The sequence below is a fragment of the Cryptomeria japonica genome, chromosome 8 (assembly GCF_030272615.1).
Source record: "Cryptomeria japonica chromosome 8, Sugi_1.0, whole genome shotgun sequence".
Lineage (NCBI taxonomy): Eukaryota > Viridiplantae > Streptophyta > Pinopsida > Cupressales > Cupressaceae > Cryptomeria > Cryptomeria japonica.
The window spans coordinates 86,552,779-86,569,492 of NC_081412.1; the positions used below are offsets into that span (position 1 = coordinate 86,552,779).

Sequence of the window (16,714 nt, forward strand, 5' to 3'; positions counted from 1 at the left end):
TAGTGCTGTCCAAGAGAAGATCCCAGCCTTTGGTAAACATTGCTTATTCCAACAAAGATGCACAGGTAAATGAGTCACTGTTTCCTCCTCTTTCACTAGCGTTCGATATTCATCTTTGGAATTATATTGGTCTATTTTGGAACCATTGCAAACAAGTTTACCTATCCCTTCCCAAATGGATATGCATCTTTCTTTAGGACTGCTTCTAGTGTTTTAACTAAATTGTTTGACAATCCCAATTCGCTCATATCCTTCCAACACCATACCCAGATCACATTATTATTTGATTCTTTAAGGTAGTCTCTGACTGCTGTTCCCCATTTTTTAATTGCAATGGGCTTCACCTGCTCCAATTCCTGCCTATTATCTAAGCGAGGAAAACCTCCCCATGAGTCTTCCCATAAAAGGGCAGATCCACCATCACGTATGTCCCATGTGAGAAAGTCTGTAACAAGTGAGCAACAATTATTTTTGAAATTCTAGATTTGGGAATCATGTGGAAGATGCCGAGAAGTGAGAATGTCCATAGCACTTTCATTCAAGTACTAATTTTGAAGAATCTTAACCCATTTTAGATTTTGATTTGTGCGCATTTTCCAAACCAACTTTGCTCCAAGTGCTTTATTTTGTTTTAATAGGTTTTTCAAACCCACTCTTCTAGGAGCCTTAGACTTGCAAATCTTATCCCATGCTATAAGAGGTACCTTACTCTGCTCTGAGTTACCTTGCCAAAAGAATTTCTTCATGCTTTGACTGATTTTTTAATTTTCTCCTATAGATAATGAGATACATGACAACAGATATATTGGAATGGCATAATGCAATAGGTCTGAAATCATCTAGCAAGGCTGGTTTTTCTTTATTGGGAATCAATGCTAGGAATGTGTTGTTAATCTCATTCAGAACCTTGCTTGATTGTTTTGAATCCTCAATCGCAGCTATCACTTCTTCCTAAAATGTCCCAACATTTTTGAAAAAAACCAGCTGGGAATCCATTCGGACCAGGTGCTTTGTCCGGATGAAGTTAGCTAAAAGCTGCCTTTATCTCCTCTGTGAACTCCTTCATTAACAAATTGTTCTGCTCTGCTGTAACAAGTTTTGGGATGCTTGCTAAAATTTGTTGCTGCACTGCGAGGTCTGATCCTTCCCAATTATTGAAGAATGCCACTGTTTCCTTAACCATATCTTCCTGATTCTCTAGCACTTTCCCATTGACTTGCTGAATTTTAGTAATCCTATTAATATCCCTACAAACTTTAGTTGCATTATGAAAGTATTTTGAGTTTTTGTCTCCACCACCAATTCACATCTCTCTAGATTTTTGTTTCCCAAATATCTCCTCTTTGCCCAACACATCTTTATATTTGCTTATAAGTTCCTTCTCCTTCATAAACTTTTCTTGGTCCATACCGCTGTGTAATACATTCTTATTCAACAATTTCATATCCTCTTCCAACTCTTCTTTTGTATGCTACTTAATCAGTTTTAGTTTTGTTAGTACATTGAACATCTTCATTCCTACAGGCTTAGCCCCATTTCACCATTGTTCCATTAGATTGAGAAAGTTTTGTTCCCTCAACCACATGTTTTCGAACTTGAAAGGACATTTTATCAGTCTTTTGCCTCCCAAAGTGGTTAGAGATATGGGGTAGTGACCAAATCTAGATTGAGGAAGAATGCTGCCCTCCAATGTGAAGGGAAAGATTCCCAAATTGCCTTGGAAAAGAAACCTGTCTAGCTTCTCCGCTATGCTGCTAAAACCGAATATTCTATTTTGTTGGAGTAATCAAGACACTTCATCTAATTATTTAATTAATTAGGTCCTTTAATGACTTTATTCACTTAAATATATTGGCTTCACTTTAGTTCAAGTTGTAATTGAGCTTAATTTAGCTCCTTATACTTTTTCTTTAGTTCTCCTAATTTTAGGATTAGGGCATCTCTTGCTTTCTATAAAAGCAAGTCATTTATTCTTTTGTAATCATCCAATTTCGTTACAGGTTAATATAATTATCAGATTCCTCTTTGGATCAATTCTCTCTCAAGGTTGCATAGCAGCAATCATGGCTTCTTCTCTTTTGTGGGACAAGTGTTTTGCTTGTAGATGATTCTTGGCTCCTGTGGTTGATCATTAACTCCTACATGGTATGAGAGTGCAATCTTTGCGCTACATGGTATAAAAGCTTTTGATCAGTTAAGTTCTTGTCCATATTCTTGAGGGATCCAACCTTGAGTGGTTTTTTTGTGCACATTGGGCACAAACGGAGTTTGCTTTCCTTTTTCAATTTTTTTCCATTTTTGGAAAGTTTCTATTTGCAAAAAACTGTCTATTTTCAAAAAGTTTCCATTTAGGAAATTTTCTATTTTTGGAGAGATTCTATTTTCGAAAAGTTTCTATTTTTGGAAATTTTCCATTTCTAAAAGTCCTTCAAGCCTTCCAACCCCTAATCGACATACAATTGGTGTTTTGGCCATAACTTGGTCATACAAAGTCAAAATTGCGCAAACGAGATATTGTCGGAAAGTTGGTTCTAGCATTGATTCCAATTTGCAAGTAGTTTGGTCAGAGTTTACACCAATTTTTCGTACTAGGCCTCCAAAGTCGGCCATCAATTTTGTGCTTTTGGGGCCATATTTTGCACATTCAAACTCCATTTTCAAAAACTAGATATTGTCGAAAAGCTCTCAGAGTCCTCTATCCAAATCTTAGGTCTATTTTTCCAAATCTTTCCCTAGGTACATTTTATTTAGATTCTTGTGTTTTCACTATTTGCTCAATTACTTGGATGTTTTGGCACTTGGGATGAATCTGTTTGTTGGAGGGTTGTATTTGATGTGCTTTACATGTGCTGAGATTTTTGGGGTTTGATTATTTTATTTGAGGTATCATGAGTTTTTTTGTTCATCCTTTAGTTGTGACCTTGGCAAAGGGCAATTATAAGTCTTGGTGACCTGGCATCCTGAGACATCTCAGGTGGCTAGATATTTTGTCTTATTTGTATGGATTCGTACCTAAACCAATGATTCTAGGAGGTAAATCAGCTTGGGGTAATATCATAGACCATGTTGTAGGTGTGATTTGTTCTAGTGTTGATTATGATACTATGTGTGCTATATCAGACCTTGAGTGTCCTCTTACACTTTGTACCCATCTTTGGGAGATACATGGAGACCCTCATATCTCTCCATTCCCAGAGGATCCTACAATAGATTGTCTTCTCCTTGCACATGCAGATTGTATATCCTTTGATTATAATACTTTAGAGGAGCTTAAGTATATCATAGATCCTACATGTTCCGATGAATTAGAGACTTGTCTCCATGTTCCTACTCACATTGAGATCCCATCTCAATCATCTTTATCTTATGTTGTTCCTGATCAGATTGGCATTGACTTATGCGTAGCTCCCATTGATTCAGTGCAGAAGGACATTGTTCTTCCAGACACAACTACTTGGGGTTTGTATCATGCAGACATCTCATCCTTGTTTGTGGAGTCTCATACTGCAGATTTGGTGGATTATTTTGATATTCATCTCCTCTTTGTTGGCAACCTCATCAGTGTTCTCAGCTATCTTCATCGCCCATGGAGCTTGTTCTTTTACAATTTTTGCGCAGTCTTGATTTGTCACCTTCTACATTGATTGGGCATGTACCTGATTGGTTTGTGGCATCATCATCTTTCATGGACACAACAACATTTGAGCAATTTCAAGAGGCACACACAATTTGCATTTGGATTCCTACATCTTCCTCTTTGTGGGAGTGGCTTTTCATATCTTCAGTGGATATGTTTCATCCTAAGGGGAGAAATGTTGTTTGCAGGTAGTGGATCATTATTTGTCTTCAAACATTCATCATTGGCACGAGAGCTCTTTCTTCATCAAGGGGATTCCTATCCTCATTTTCTCTCTCTTATGAGGGGGACATTCATTGTACAATTGTTGCGAAAGTAGTCCTTGGGGGGTTACATTGGGTCCTTTCCTTCTTTCTCTAGTACAAATATTTCTTTTCTCTTTTGGAGAGGGGTTTTCTCCCATTGGGTTTTCTCTGTTTGTGAGAGTTGCATTGCTTTGCATTGGTTTGTACATGAGTGCCTTTTCAGGCTTAGTTGTCGGGACTCATTCATACTTGCATTTTGCATTTATCTTTAGCTTTTTAGCTACTCCCTAAGTTAATCTTAAGGGGTAGGGGGTGTCAGAGTAATCAGGACAATTAAATTATTTAATTAATTAGGTCCTTTAATTACTTTATTCATTTAAGCTAAACTTAAGTGCTTTTTAGCTTTTATTTAATTAGGCTAGTATAAACTTCACTCTAGTTGAAGCTATAGTTGTAATCATCCAATTTCATTATAGGTTAATCTAATTATTAGATTCCCCCTTGGATCAATTCTCTCCCAAGGTTGCATAGCATCAATCATGGCTTCTTCTCTTTTGTGTGACATGTGTTTTACTTGCAAATGATTCTTGGCTGCTTTGGTTGATCATCAACTCCTACATGGTATCAAAGTGCATTCTTTGCTCCTACACATTTGTCTAGGTGAAAGATCCATTTACCAAATGTATTTCTAAAAGTTGATTTTTCCCCACAAAGTTTTCAAAAGCCAATTGTGACTAATACTTCTTTTACACACCCCCAAACTTGTCCTAACTGTGAAGAATAGCATTAAAATCTCCCCCCTGCCCCCAATATGCAGAATTCGATTGGGGAGTTATCCAACACTCTTCCTATATCTTCCCAAACTTCCCTTTTGGCAATACAAGAGGTTGGGCCATAAACATTAATCAAAGGAAAATGTAAATTTGAGGTCAGACTTTTTACCTTACATGCTAACCAATGCTTTCTTGCTGCTATCCTCTCAATGTAGACAGTCCATGGTCTCCAAAAAGGTAATTAATCCTCCTGAAGCACCCTCCGAGTCCACCATCTCTGTGTTCAAATCTTTGCTTTTCTCCTAAAGAGCTCAACTTCCAAAACTATCATCTTTAATTCTTGAATCATGAAGATGTCTACCTGCGTGACCTCCATACAAAGCCTAACTAGGTGCTTCTTGTTAGGGGTGTTTAAGACCCTAACATTCCACAAAATGAGCCTCTTGGCTCCCCAGGAAGGGTAATGCCCTTCCCTGATCTAAGCATTTTGGTGATCTTCATCTGCCCCTCTGCCTCTCCATCAATATTTATTTTCTCTTGATTGGTTTTCTTGCCCTTTCTTCTACTTTCCCCACGGTTTGGTGATTTCTTAATTGAATCCTTTTGCTTTATTCTCAACTTAGCATTTACTACTGATGTCGCCATTGACACCATATCCCTTCCATTTTTTGGTGTGGTTAATTCTTCTTCCCAAAATCTTCCTCTTCAACTCGATTGTCAGCTACCATAAAAAGGCCTTCAGCTGTCTTGCCTCCTTCCTCCTCTGGATCTATTTTAATCAAGTCCAATTTTAATTTCTTTGAGAAACCCATTAGCTCACAACCTACCTCCAGGATCAAATCCAGCTCATTAAAATGTTGCTCAATTTCTTCTTCTGCTACTAATACTAATGCACCTCCATTTCCTAAACCTCCTTCTAGAAGATCCTTCTCCTTGACTGCCATCCATTCCTCTTCTTCTGTTGGATTCCCCAAATTTGATTGATCTGCATTTGCCTCTTTAGCCACCTTCAAGACTTCATTACCTTCTTGTCGTAAATTCCTAACTTTTGCCTAAGGGTCTGCATGCATCGGCTCATTGTCTCTAATCCCTTTAAGATTTTATTACTTTTTCACCTATTTGCTCTAGGCAGGTTCTTTTGTGTGTAGTATTCACTTCTACTTTTTGGAGCCATTGATTATCTTTTGTGATAAGCTCCAACTCCTCCCACCATGTGCCATTCACGCTTCTTTCCACACAAATCCTATCATGTGTTCCAGACTCACTAGGAAGCAATCTCTCTTCTGCACAAATATAGGTTCCCAGTTTGTTACCAATCATTTTCAAAATCTCTGTGCTCTAGTATTCCAATGTAAGATTTGGGATTTTATTCCAAATCTGAGTCTTCTCCATTTTATGCTTTGTTGGATCTAATTTGGGTTCCCATTCCTTAATGTAGAACCCAAAACCATCCATCCTCAAGTTGCTCTCATTCATTATCGCTTGTTTCAGATCTTTTTATTGGTAATTTAGCAGAAGAAAATTGTTTGGCAGGGTTTTGATCTGGATTGGTTCCCCCCACCGTTCAAACCACCAATTTCCCATTCTTTTCCCATCACCCCTGGGGCCGTACCGTTTCACAAAAAGGCCACAGCTGTTCAAATGCATTAAAATTGGCAAGAGAGTCTTTGATGGCACCACCATTGGCTTACTATTTTTGATCGACTGCCTTACATTGGCTCCCTGCTCAAATGAAAATGGCATTTCTTTAGGATATCGTCTAAAACCCTGTCTGTCATCTAGCTCCCAATGCCTAGGGGTTTTCCATATCTGCTCCCTTCATCCTAGCGGTATTTCATTAGCTCCTGTAGCAATAGATGGGATCTGCATTTTGTTCTCAAACCCATGTCTCCTATGCCCGTGTCTGAAACCCTCTCCTACTCAGCCATTGATTTTCCTGCCGCAATGCCTTGTTCCTGTGCATCCAACTTACCTCGCCCATGCATGCCATTATAAACTCAAGAATTATTTATTATAAACAAATTTCTTACATTTCCTTCGAAGTATGAATATTATTATCAATGTTAGACCCTCTTGTCTAACCTCAATTGATCCTAATTGAAAAATTATGTATGGACTTTCTACATACTTTAGGATATTTACTTGAAAATAATTCTATAATCGCTGTTTTTTGTTTCCTTTTGGAACCTTTTTGCTTGAATGAATTTCATGTTTCCTTGAATGCTTTGTATTGCATTTTGGAGTTACATTTCGTCTGACATTTACTCTCTATGTATAATGGTTTGCCTTAAATTCAATATGCTTTTTATGACTGTTACAACAAAAACACATAATTTTACTGTCTTCTCGTAGAAACAAGCAACCTCAACCAATTATTTACAGATGCCTGCATGATGCAATTATGAGAAGACTTATCATGATCATTTTCCAGCCTATGACACAAACACAGATTAATTAGATTTTTTGTAAATGTCCTGTGGTGAGCAATTAGTTGTTGAAATAGTAGCTAGCTCGGATACCTATTGTATTTTAATGTTGTCAATGACAATTAAAATACACGTGTATTATCTTTTATGTAAATATGTCATTGGGCTGGACCCAAAATGTAACGTGGAAGTCAACTCAATTTGTTATTGGGCTGGACCCAAATGTAGCGTGGAAAGGCAATGCAATGTGTCATTGGGCTGGGCCCAAAATGTAACATGCAAAGGCAATTAAGTAACTATTGGGCTGGACCCAAATGTCCAACGTGGGTAATATACAATAACAATATAACATTATTGTATTGGCTTGATGATGATTGTAATGTATTCATCACTTGTTGTCATTGATGAAACACTCTCACACACATGATTATATTGACTATCGGTGTAACTTCAATTGTTTACATTGTTAACCGGTATGTTAGAGGTGAATCTCTAACCGGTACTTTGTGTCAACCGGTATGTGCATAAGGGACAACCTGTGGTTATTCTAAGTCGGCATCAAGATGAAGATAAAGATGGAGATCAAGCAGAGATTCAAGGACAACGGTTTATATGTTTTATTCAAACCGGTATTGATTGTTCCAACCGGTATTTGGTTATTTCTGTGATGAGTTACTAGCACCGACTACTTGGCGGTCATTTTTGTGATGAGTTATGATCACTTGTTTAGATATACTGCACCTAGGAAATTGTGTTTTGATTTCCTTGGACCAACATAAGATTTGAATGTCTATTTAAAGACATCTTAGTGAATCATTTGAGAGATATGTTATGTTATGTTATGTTATGATGTATGCATGAAGAGTGAAAGTTTTTGTTAAGATAAAGAGTGTGTTGAAGAGCAGCGTTGAATGTATTTAGAAGGATCTGATCAAGCAAGTATTGTGCTACTCAGAACAGATCAAACCATTTTTGTTGTTTTCTAACCATTACAACAGAATCAAATCCCTTAACCGGGTAACTCTAACAAGCTTCAATGTACAAATCCTCTAACAAGGTGATCCATTAGTTTGGATTCTGAAATCCTCCACCGAGGTTACTGCTAACAGGGTACTACTCCTAACAGGGTATAAGCTTCAAATCAAGCTTTGGGATCTCTAACAAGATTCGCTCCTAACAGAGCACTTTGTAGACCTTAACCGATCACTTATCTATTATTGCAGATAGTTAACTTGTGAATTCCATCTCACCGTGGTTTTTACCTATTTGGGTTTTCCACGTATAAACACTTGTGTTATGGTGGATGCTTTACTTTTTGTGGATGTTGTTATATCATTTTGGATTACATGCATTGTGTGTAAAAGCTTTGTTAAGTTCATCTATCGGTTAGTGTTCAAAGTAGTTTTGTTTTTGGTGTCATTGATTCACCCACCCCTCTTAGTGCTTTTCAAGTCCATCAATTGGTATCAGAGCCTAACTTCTTTAAAGCCTAACCACTTAGAAGGGAGCCTTGAAACCACCATGGGGGACAGGAGCTACTTCGAGATGGCTAGAGAGCTAGAAGCTAGCAAAAATGAGCTTGAAAACCTAAGGGTCAAACTGAAAGCTTCTCAAGTCAAAAGGAGAGAGCTAACTGAACAACTATTAGAGATATCTGATAATAGTTCTTCAGATGAAGCCAATATAGATGCTTTAGCAGAGGAAGTTGAAAAGTTAAACGGTGAGAAATCGAATCTGAGGAGAGAGCTAGAAGGTCTCACTATCCACATGAGTCAGGAACTGGAAGCCAGAAGAGCTATTGAAGATCTTATCAAGGAAAGAGATCAAGAGATTACAAAGATCAAGCGGGAAAATGCCACTATGCATGAGCATTTGATTGCTGAAAGAGAAGAAAAGGAGAACCCGCAGCTAGATCTTGAACTTGCATCATCTTTGAAAGAGAACCTGCCAAAGCATAATGAAGATGTCACAAAACAACTTACTAAAGCCAACGAGAAATTGGAGAAGTTCATCAAGAGTTTTACCATGTTGGAAGAACAAATTCAATCACAAAGAATGAAGGGTGATGTCTCTGGACTTGGTTTTCATACAACTGAAAAAGGTGAATCCTCCAATACAAAGAGCAACAATCCTAAGAACAAATCTGCTTCTAAGATCAATAAGCCTACCGGTAAGAAGGTCTTTAAACCTGTCTGCTTTGTTTGCCATAAACTTGGTCACAGTGCAAATGTTTGTAGAAACAAACCTAACAGAAATGCAAGTTACAATACTAATGCTAGGAATGTGTCCAAGAAGTTTGAAGGTCATTGCTTCACATGTGGATTGTATGGACATAGATCTGTTGAGTGCAGATATGGAGCAAACAATCCTGTACCACACATGCCATCCAAGACGAAATGGTGACCAGATAAGAAACTTTGATAGCCGGGTAAACCTGAACTGGCAAAGATCCTATGGCAACCGGTTTAGTCCATTTGAGATAGAAAAGGTAACAAATGTTATTTGCACCATCTGTAATAACTTTGGTCATGTGGCTATGAACTGCAGAAGAAGAACAAGAAGAGGAAATGCAGGACCTTGGAGATCGACTGGTATGTCCTGTTATCACTGTAACAAACCAGGGCATTTAGCAAAATTTTGTAGATCCAGAAACAACAAACCGGTCAACTCTTCTAAAGATCATAAGGGAAAGCAGAAAGTTAATGTTGAAGAAACCAGAGAGGAAATGAATCGAATTCGGAAGAAGAAAAGTGATGAGTCACCTGAAGAAGAAACTGTTCCTTCACCCAGTGAAGAGAACCCTGCATAGGTGACTTAAGCCTTCTTAATATGGTTAAGGGGAGCTTAACGGTAAAACATCTCCGGACCCCTTGTGAAAAATGAGCGGCAAAAGAATTTTGAAACATGAAATTTTGGTAACTTTTTGTCAACATGTTATCAACCGGTTTTCTGCTTTAGCGGTGAAATTAGGGTTTGTAACCTTAATGGGCGAGCATTTATTGCAGTAGGTAAGAAGGATAAAAACAAGTTTTACTTTGTCATTTTTACCCTAACGCATTCGAGAAAAAAATTTGGAGCGCTTGCTAAGCTGAGTAAGATTGTCTTGCTGTAAATTGCCGAATTGTTTCGTGATTTGTGAAATTAAGTTGAATTGAAGGTTGCAGAAGGTCAAACTGGTGTGCACTTGGGCATTTCAACCGGTAAACGGGGCAACGTGCGTGAAACAAGGTATTTCTTTGAACATACCACTTCAAATCTTGTTCATCTAGAATGGCATCTACTTCAAAGTCTGTAGAGAGGTTGATGATCACTTCTGAGCCTATGGAAGCTCAAAAGGCAGATAAGATTGTGTCATATAATGCATTATCGCAAGTTCCGAGCGGAGTTTTGGTCAAAGGTGATTTGTGCAGTTATATTGACTGCAAGTTAGAAGACTTAGGGTCTCTATACATCTACACACAATTGAAATCACTTTGCGATAAGAATGGCAAGATTAAGACACAGTATGCTAGGATTTTCGAAAAGGGTTTTCATAATGCCTCTTATTTTCTTGATGATTTCGAAGCACATATCAAAATAATTTTGAGTAGAGTTCATGGAGAAAACATGTACTTAGAAAGGATTCACACAATTACAAAGGAAGCCATTCAGGTTGTGACTGGCTATTTCTCAACCAGTGAAGTACCTGAGCTAAGGAAAATTCTAAAGGACACTGTCTTCAAATTAACCGGTTCTACATCTGATGGGTGTGCTTTTTCCGTCAACAACATTAAGGACCCTGCAGTAAAACTAGCAGCAATGGTGATAGGCTACCAAGTATTTTACTCCAGTAGACTTAACAGTATTCCATCTGCAGCAGTTCACACAGCTCACAGAATGATTGTTGATAATGCAGACTATGATCTCTGTGAAGCTATCAGGAGACAATTGTTTTTGAATTTGCAAACTATCAAGAAGGATAGCAGTCTGAAATTCAAGTATGGTCAACTATTAGTCGGTCTATTCTTTTACTTTTAGAACTTTCTACTAGGGATTGGAGACATTGAGTGGTCAAAGAACTCACCGGTCTTGGCTCAAATCAAGAACAACATCAAGGCTGTAAAGAATGCTTTCCATGCTGCCCTGAATAGGTATTTCAATGAGTTCCAAAAGAAGATGAGTATGAGAATGAGGCTACCGGAAGATGTGGTAAAACACTTTGAGAAGGACATAATCTTCACCGTTACCACTGACTTTTGCTTAATGCAAGCAATTGAGCCAAGAGAAGAAGAAATGGAAGACATGAGTTATGAGGTTAACCATTATCTACTGGTTGGTTATGCTAATACCCTATTAGCATCGCCTATAAACAAGAGGTACGCAAAATTGGACATTGTGGCAGTCCTGAACAAACCAATACTGCACCTGTCAAAAGTACAAAAGGAAAGAATAAAAAGTCTGATGAGCCATCTCCAGCAACAAAGAGTACTAGGGTTACCAGGAGTGTCCTAACCAGAAAGGAACCGGAACCCAAAGTATATATTAAGGAGTCAAAGAAGAGAGGTAGGAAATTAATTTTGCAACCAGAGTCTAAGGGAACGGACTCTAATGAAGAACCAAAGAAAGAAAAAGCAACTTGCAGAATATTGAAGAAGGTAAAGGTAGTGCCAAAGGCAACTACACCTATTGATATAGCTGCTTACAAACCGGATACCCATTTTGAAAGAACAATGAAGACACTATGGAGGAATAGGTTTGACAATGTCAAAGAATATTTTGATTCCTTCACTGAAGATGAGAAAGAGCAAGTGATTGTGATTCAACAGGTAATCACTCATTTGTGTCATTACAGTAGATTTCCGCATGATCTGGAAAAAGTCTTTTCAATCTCTTTGTATAATATTCTTTTAGATAAATGGGAGGATGCTATAAAACTGGAAAAATAAATTATTGATGAAATATTTGTACAACATTTTCCCAATTTATCTACGGATGGAATTAGTGCTTTAGTTGATCAGTACAAAGCACATTTTGCTTTTAAAGCAAGAAGATTGAAGCTTCTTAATGGTAAAAGGGCAATTGTTGAAATTGAGACACATCAAATAGCCTGTGAAATCAGAAGAACGGAGGAGCTCATCCAATCTTCTAAGAATAAGGATAAAGAAGAGATAGCCGATGATGTTAATAGACTGGAAATGGATGAAGAGGAGATTATTCACCCTAATGAGGTCTATCCTCTCAAGAAGAAGGATGATTTCATTATTCTTGTTGATGAAGATGTTCAAAACATAGTGGACCTATCTGGAGACAACACTGCACCAGATATGGAGCCCCCAACAATCACTCATGTACATGTTACACTAGTTGAGCAACCGGCTACTCAACTAAAAGTGGACAATCCACCGGCAACAAAACAAATGGAGAAACCCCAATCTCCACCGGTCATTCAAGAAATTCAGAAGGAGCCTACCGAAACTGTTGTCACACAACAGGAAACAGAGAAGAATACAGAGAAAGCTATCGTTAAGGTTGTATCCTCTGAACCAGCAAAGCAGAAACAACTTGAAGATTATGATGATGATTCTCTAAGCATCTCAGGACCAATCGATATGAACAATTTGAGCGCATCAGAAATGATGAAGATTGCTAATGTTATGCAATCTAGGGCGCATAAGAAGAGACTGAAAGAGCAAAGGGTTGAAGCAAAGACAATTCAGACTGCAGTAGAAATTTTGTCTAGTCTACTACCAGAAACATCTATAGCACATCTTTCTACACCCATTAGCAAACTTGGTCAGTTAGTTGCAGATTCATCTGATCAAATCAAGTCACTAGAAGATGCTACTCAACTGTATGTTGAAAAGAGCCACAAGAAGAAACATGGAGATAAACTGGCAAAGGATATTGATAGTAGCAAAACGGCTCTATCTCACAATAAAAGTCTGTTGAGTAAAGCTATTGAAACAGGAGGGCTCTATCTCACAATAAAAGTCTGTTGAGTAAAGCTATTGAAACAGGAGGAAAGTATCTTGCTTCTACCTCGAATGTTACTTTCTTTTATTCTAACATTTCAAAAAATCAAGTTGAAACAGAGCAAGAAATGGAAAGGATATGCAAAGCATATGTCCCACTCCATGATTCCATACATGCCTTTAGCAAGTCTGTAGATGATTTGCATAACATACTAGACAGCTATGATAATGAGAAGGCAAAGAGACTCCGATCTCTTAAAGACCTCAAAAGTCTGCTCACATCACAAGTAGACATTCTTCAGAGGGCCTACTCCAATGCCGAAGCTATTTTTGCAACTTCTGAAACCTGCACACTGAACTCAATGGAAGAATTCCATTCCCAGCTGACGTCTACATTCGAGTATATTGCAAACATACTGCAATCATGGGAAAACGCTTTGTCATAGATGGAGAAGAGCTTCAATGATATTTTTATGAGATTAGCTAATGCATGAACTTTTTTTAAAAGTTTTTGTTCTATATGCTGAACACTTTGATACAAATTTTCTATATATATATATGTATATATTTTATCTTTTCAATTTGGCATTGTTGTCAAAGGGGGTGTAGAAATATGTTTTTGTATTTTTTGAAAATTTAGTATTTATGCATGCATTAAGGGGGAGTATGAATATATGTGTAAATTTGTTGTGTATGCACACTTAGCGGTATTACTGTAAAATTTTCTGAGTGTTGCCATCAATGTCAAAGGGGGAGATTGTTGGCTTGATGATGATTGTAATGTATTCATCACTTGTTGTCATTGATGAAACACTCTCACACACACATGATTATATTGACTACTGGTGTAACTTCAATTGTTTACACTGTTAACCGGTATGTTAGAGGTTAATCCCTAACCGGTACTTTGTGTCAACCGGTATGTGCATAAGGGACAACCTGTGGTTATACTAAGTCGGCATCAAGATGAAGATAAAGATGGAGATCAAGCGGAGAATCAAGGACAACGGTTCATATGTTTTATTCAAACCAGTATTTGGTTATTTCTGTGATGAGTTACCGGCATCGACTACTTGGCAGTCATTTTTGTGATGAGTTATGATCACTTGTCTAGATACACTGCACCTAGGAAATTGTGTTTTGATTTCCTTGGGTTGACATAAGATTTGAATGTCTATTTAAAGACATCTTAGTGAACCATTTGAGAGTTATGTTATGTTATGTTATGTTATGATGTATGCATAAAGAGTGGAAGTTTTTGTTAAGATAAAGAGTGTGTTGAAGAGCAGTGTTGAATGTACTTAGAAGGATCTGATCAAGCAAGTATTGTGCTACTCAGAACAGATCAAACCATTTTTGTTGTTTTCTAACCATTACAACAGAATCAAATCCCTTAACCGGGTAACTCTGACAATCTTCGATGTACAAATCCTCTAACAAGGTGATCCATTAGTTTGGATTCTGAATTCCTCCACCGAGGTTGCTCCTAACAGGATATAAGCTTCTAATCAAGCTTTGGGATCTCTAACAAGATTCGCTCCTAGTAGAGCACTTTGTAGACCTTAACCGGTCAGTTATCTATTACTGCAAATAGTTAACTTGTGAGTTCCATCTCACCGTGGTTTTTACCTATTTGGGTTTTCCACGTATAAACACTTGTGTTATAGTGGATGCTTTACTTTTTGTGGATGCTGTTATATCATTTTGGATTACATGCATTGTGTGTAAAAGCTTTGTTAAGTTCATCTACCGGTTAGTGTTTAAAGTAGTTTTGTTTTTGGTGTCATTGATTCACCCCCCCACCCTCTCAGTGCTTTTCAAGTCCATGATATTGATGCAAGCTGACTTGAGGATGATTAGCGCCTAAGGTTGATATATAACTACTCCAAGATGAAGTCATTTGAACACACAATCATTTTCATATTCTCCTATCTGCTCTCCTAGCAGCGATCCTTCCTAATGCGAACTTGTGCAAGGCGATTATGCAAAGTTGATTGTAGCGAAGTTGTCAAAGTTCATCTGAAGGTCTCTTGTGCAAATCAGATCCAGACATCTGCTGCTCTGCCTTATCATCTGCTGTTAATGAAGGGCTGCATTCATCACTGACTTCTTGAACTGCAATCTGAGATAAGTCATTGCCTTGTAATTTTGTAAACTGTCTATATTTGAGATAATACATATCACATTTAAAGGCTGGGTTTTTCACCTCCAGGAGGGAGGTTTTCCTAGGGTATTGGTGTCTTGTGTCTTGTGTTTTATTGCTGTTACTGTTCTTGTGTTTTGTGTTTTATTGCTGTTACTGTTTATTCACAGTCTGATTATAATCAAATTGGTTAAATTAACATCTGATTGCTTAAAATTAACACTAGCAACCGTATGAAAACAACCATACGCATATTTTAATTTACCTGGTTTCTGTGTGTCTTTCTAGATTCTTCCATATAACAATTCCAGAGTTCTATGAAATGAATACCAGAATTATTAGGACTTAATTGAATTATTTGAATTGTCAAGTTTGGCTTTTCAAATAGGCTTGTAAACTCAATAAATGGTAGGTATTGTTGAGAAGTTAACTGTTTCTGATTCCTTAGGACTGTCAACTGTTTGCTGTTTTTATCAGGAAGACAAGCTTAATCCTATGGCAGAGCATCCTGGTACCAATGGAAAACTAAGCAGCTTTCCTACAACTGAAAGAGCAAATGGACACCCCAATAGCAATGCTAATCATTACAATGGTAGAACTGGCAATCCAAATGAAATTTAAGCTGTTGGAAAAAGAAGGATCTTGACGACAACTTTTATGGTGCACCTTCTTCTTGGATGGTTCTGGAACTCACAGCTGTCTGAAGAGCTATATAGAAGTATCTACTTTAGTTAGAGGATTTATTTTCTGGTGCAAGAAGGTTCACGATGTAACAAAGCAATTCACTTTATCTGATCATCCACTTGTGATAACTGATGAGAAGAATTTAACTGCAAGTTGTCCATATTTATGTGTCAATGTATATGAAGGAGCGATAGTTTGGTTAGCTGTAGATTTGGCATCTTCTATGTGGTCTATGCTATTTTATGCTTGTGATGTTAATGTGAATCAAGGAAATAGATCAAGAGTATTATACTAAGTGATAGAATAATCGTGAACCATTTGTGTCTCGGCCTGAATACTCTTTTAGAGAAGAATATCTTTTATTTTCAGATTGGAAAGAGAACATCGTATTTACAATGTGATATGCCAAAAACTTGAAGGCTTCACATGTATTTGAAGTTTGAGTTATCAATTCATAGCTATCAGGCGCAAAATCAATGTGTTTGGGAGGTCAGTTTTTTTGGAAATCTGGATTCTCAATTAAAAAGAACAGTAAAATTTCTATAGGAATTAATAAGTCTGAAACAAATTTGACAAATCTAGCCGGTCTAAAACATCTGGTTCCCGATGGATTTTATAACAGTTGACATATCATGTTGAGATATACTCAAAAACTTGATCTACATAAACAAAATACAGGACAGAGTTCAGTTGTCATAAATTATCTCAATTTTAAGAATGTTTCTTTAAATATTGCCCACACTTGTTAAACGTAGGCCAAGATGTAATTGTGACGTGCAACTTCAAATCAAGACTTGAGCAGGATTTTATATACAAGACATTATACAGAGAATTTGAGTTAACAGAAAACACGCC

General features: G+C 37.4%; 1 protein-coding gene across 2 annotated transcripts in view; it reads left to right on the forward strand.

Annotated features, from left to right (window-relative positions):
• LOC131038451 (protein MULTIPLE CHLOROPLAST DIVISION SITE 1) overlaps positions 1–16,154 on the forward strand; it is a 58,436-nt gene extending 42,282 nt beyond the window's left edge. The window contains exon 5 of one of the 2 annotated variants that reach the window (XM_057970890.1): positions 15,653–16,154. In XM_057970890.1, coding sequence (XP_057826873.1) covers positions 15,653–15,796 — 144 coding nt within the window. In that variant the 3' untranslated portion in view covers positions 15,797–16,154. The remainder of the gene's footprint in view (positions 1–15,652) is intronic. The other variant, XM_057970891.2, reaches the window with a different exon arrangement.
• The last annotated feature ends 560 nt before the right edge of the window (positions 16,155–16,714 follow it).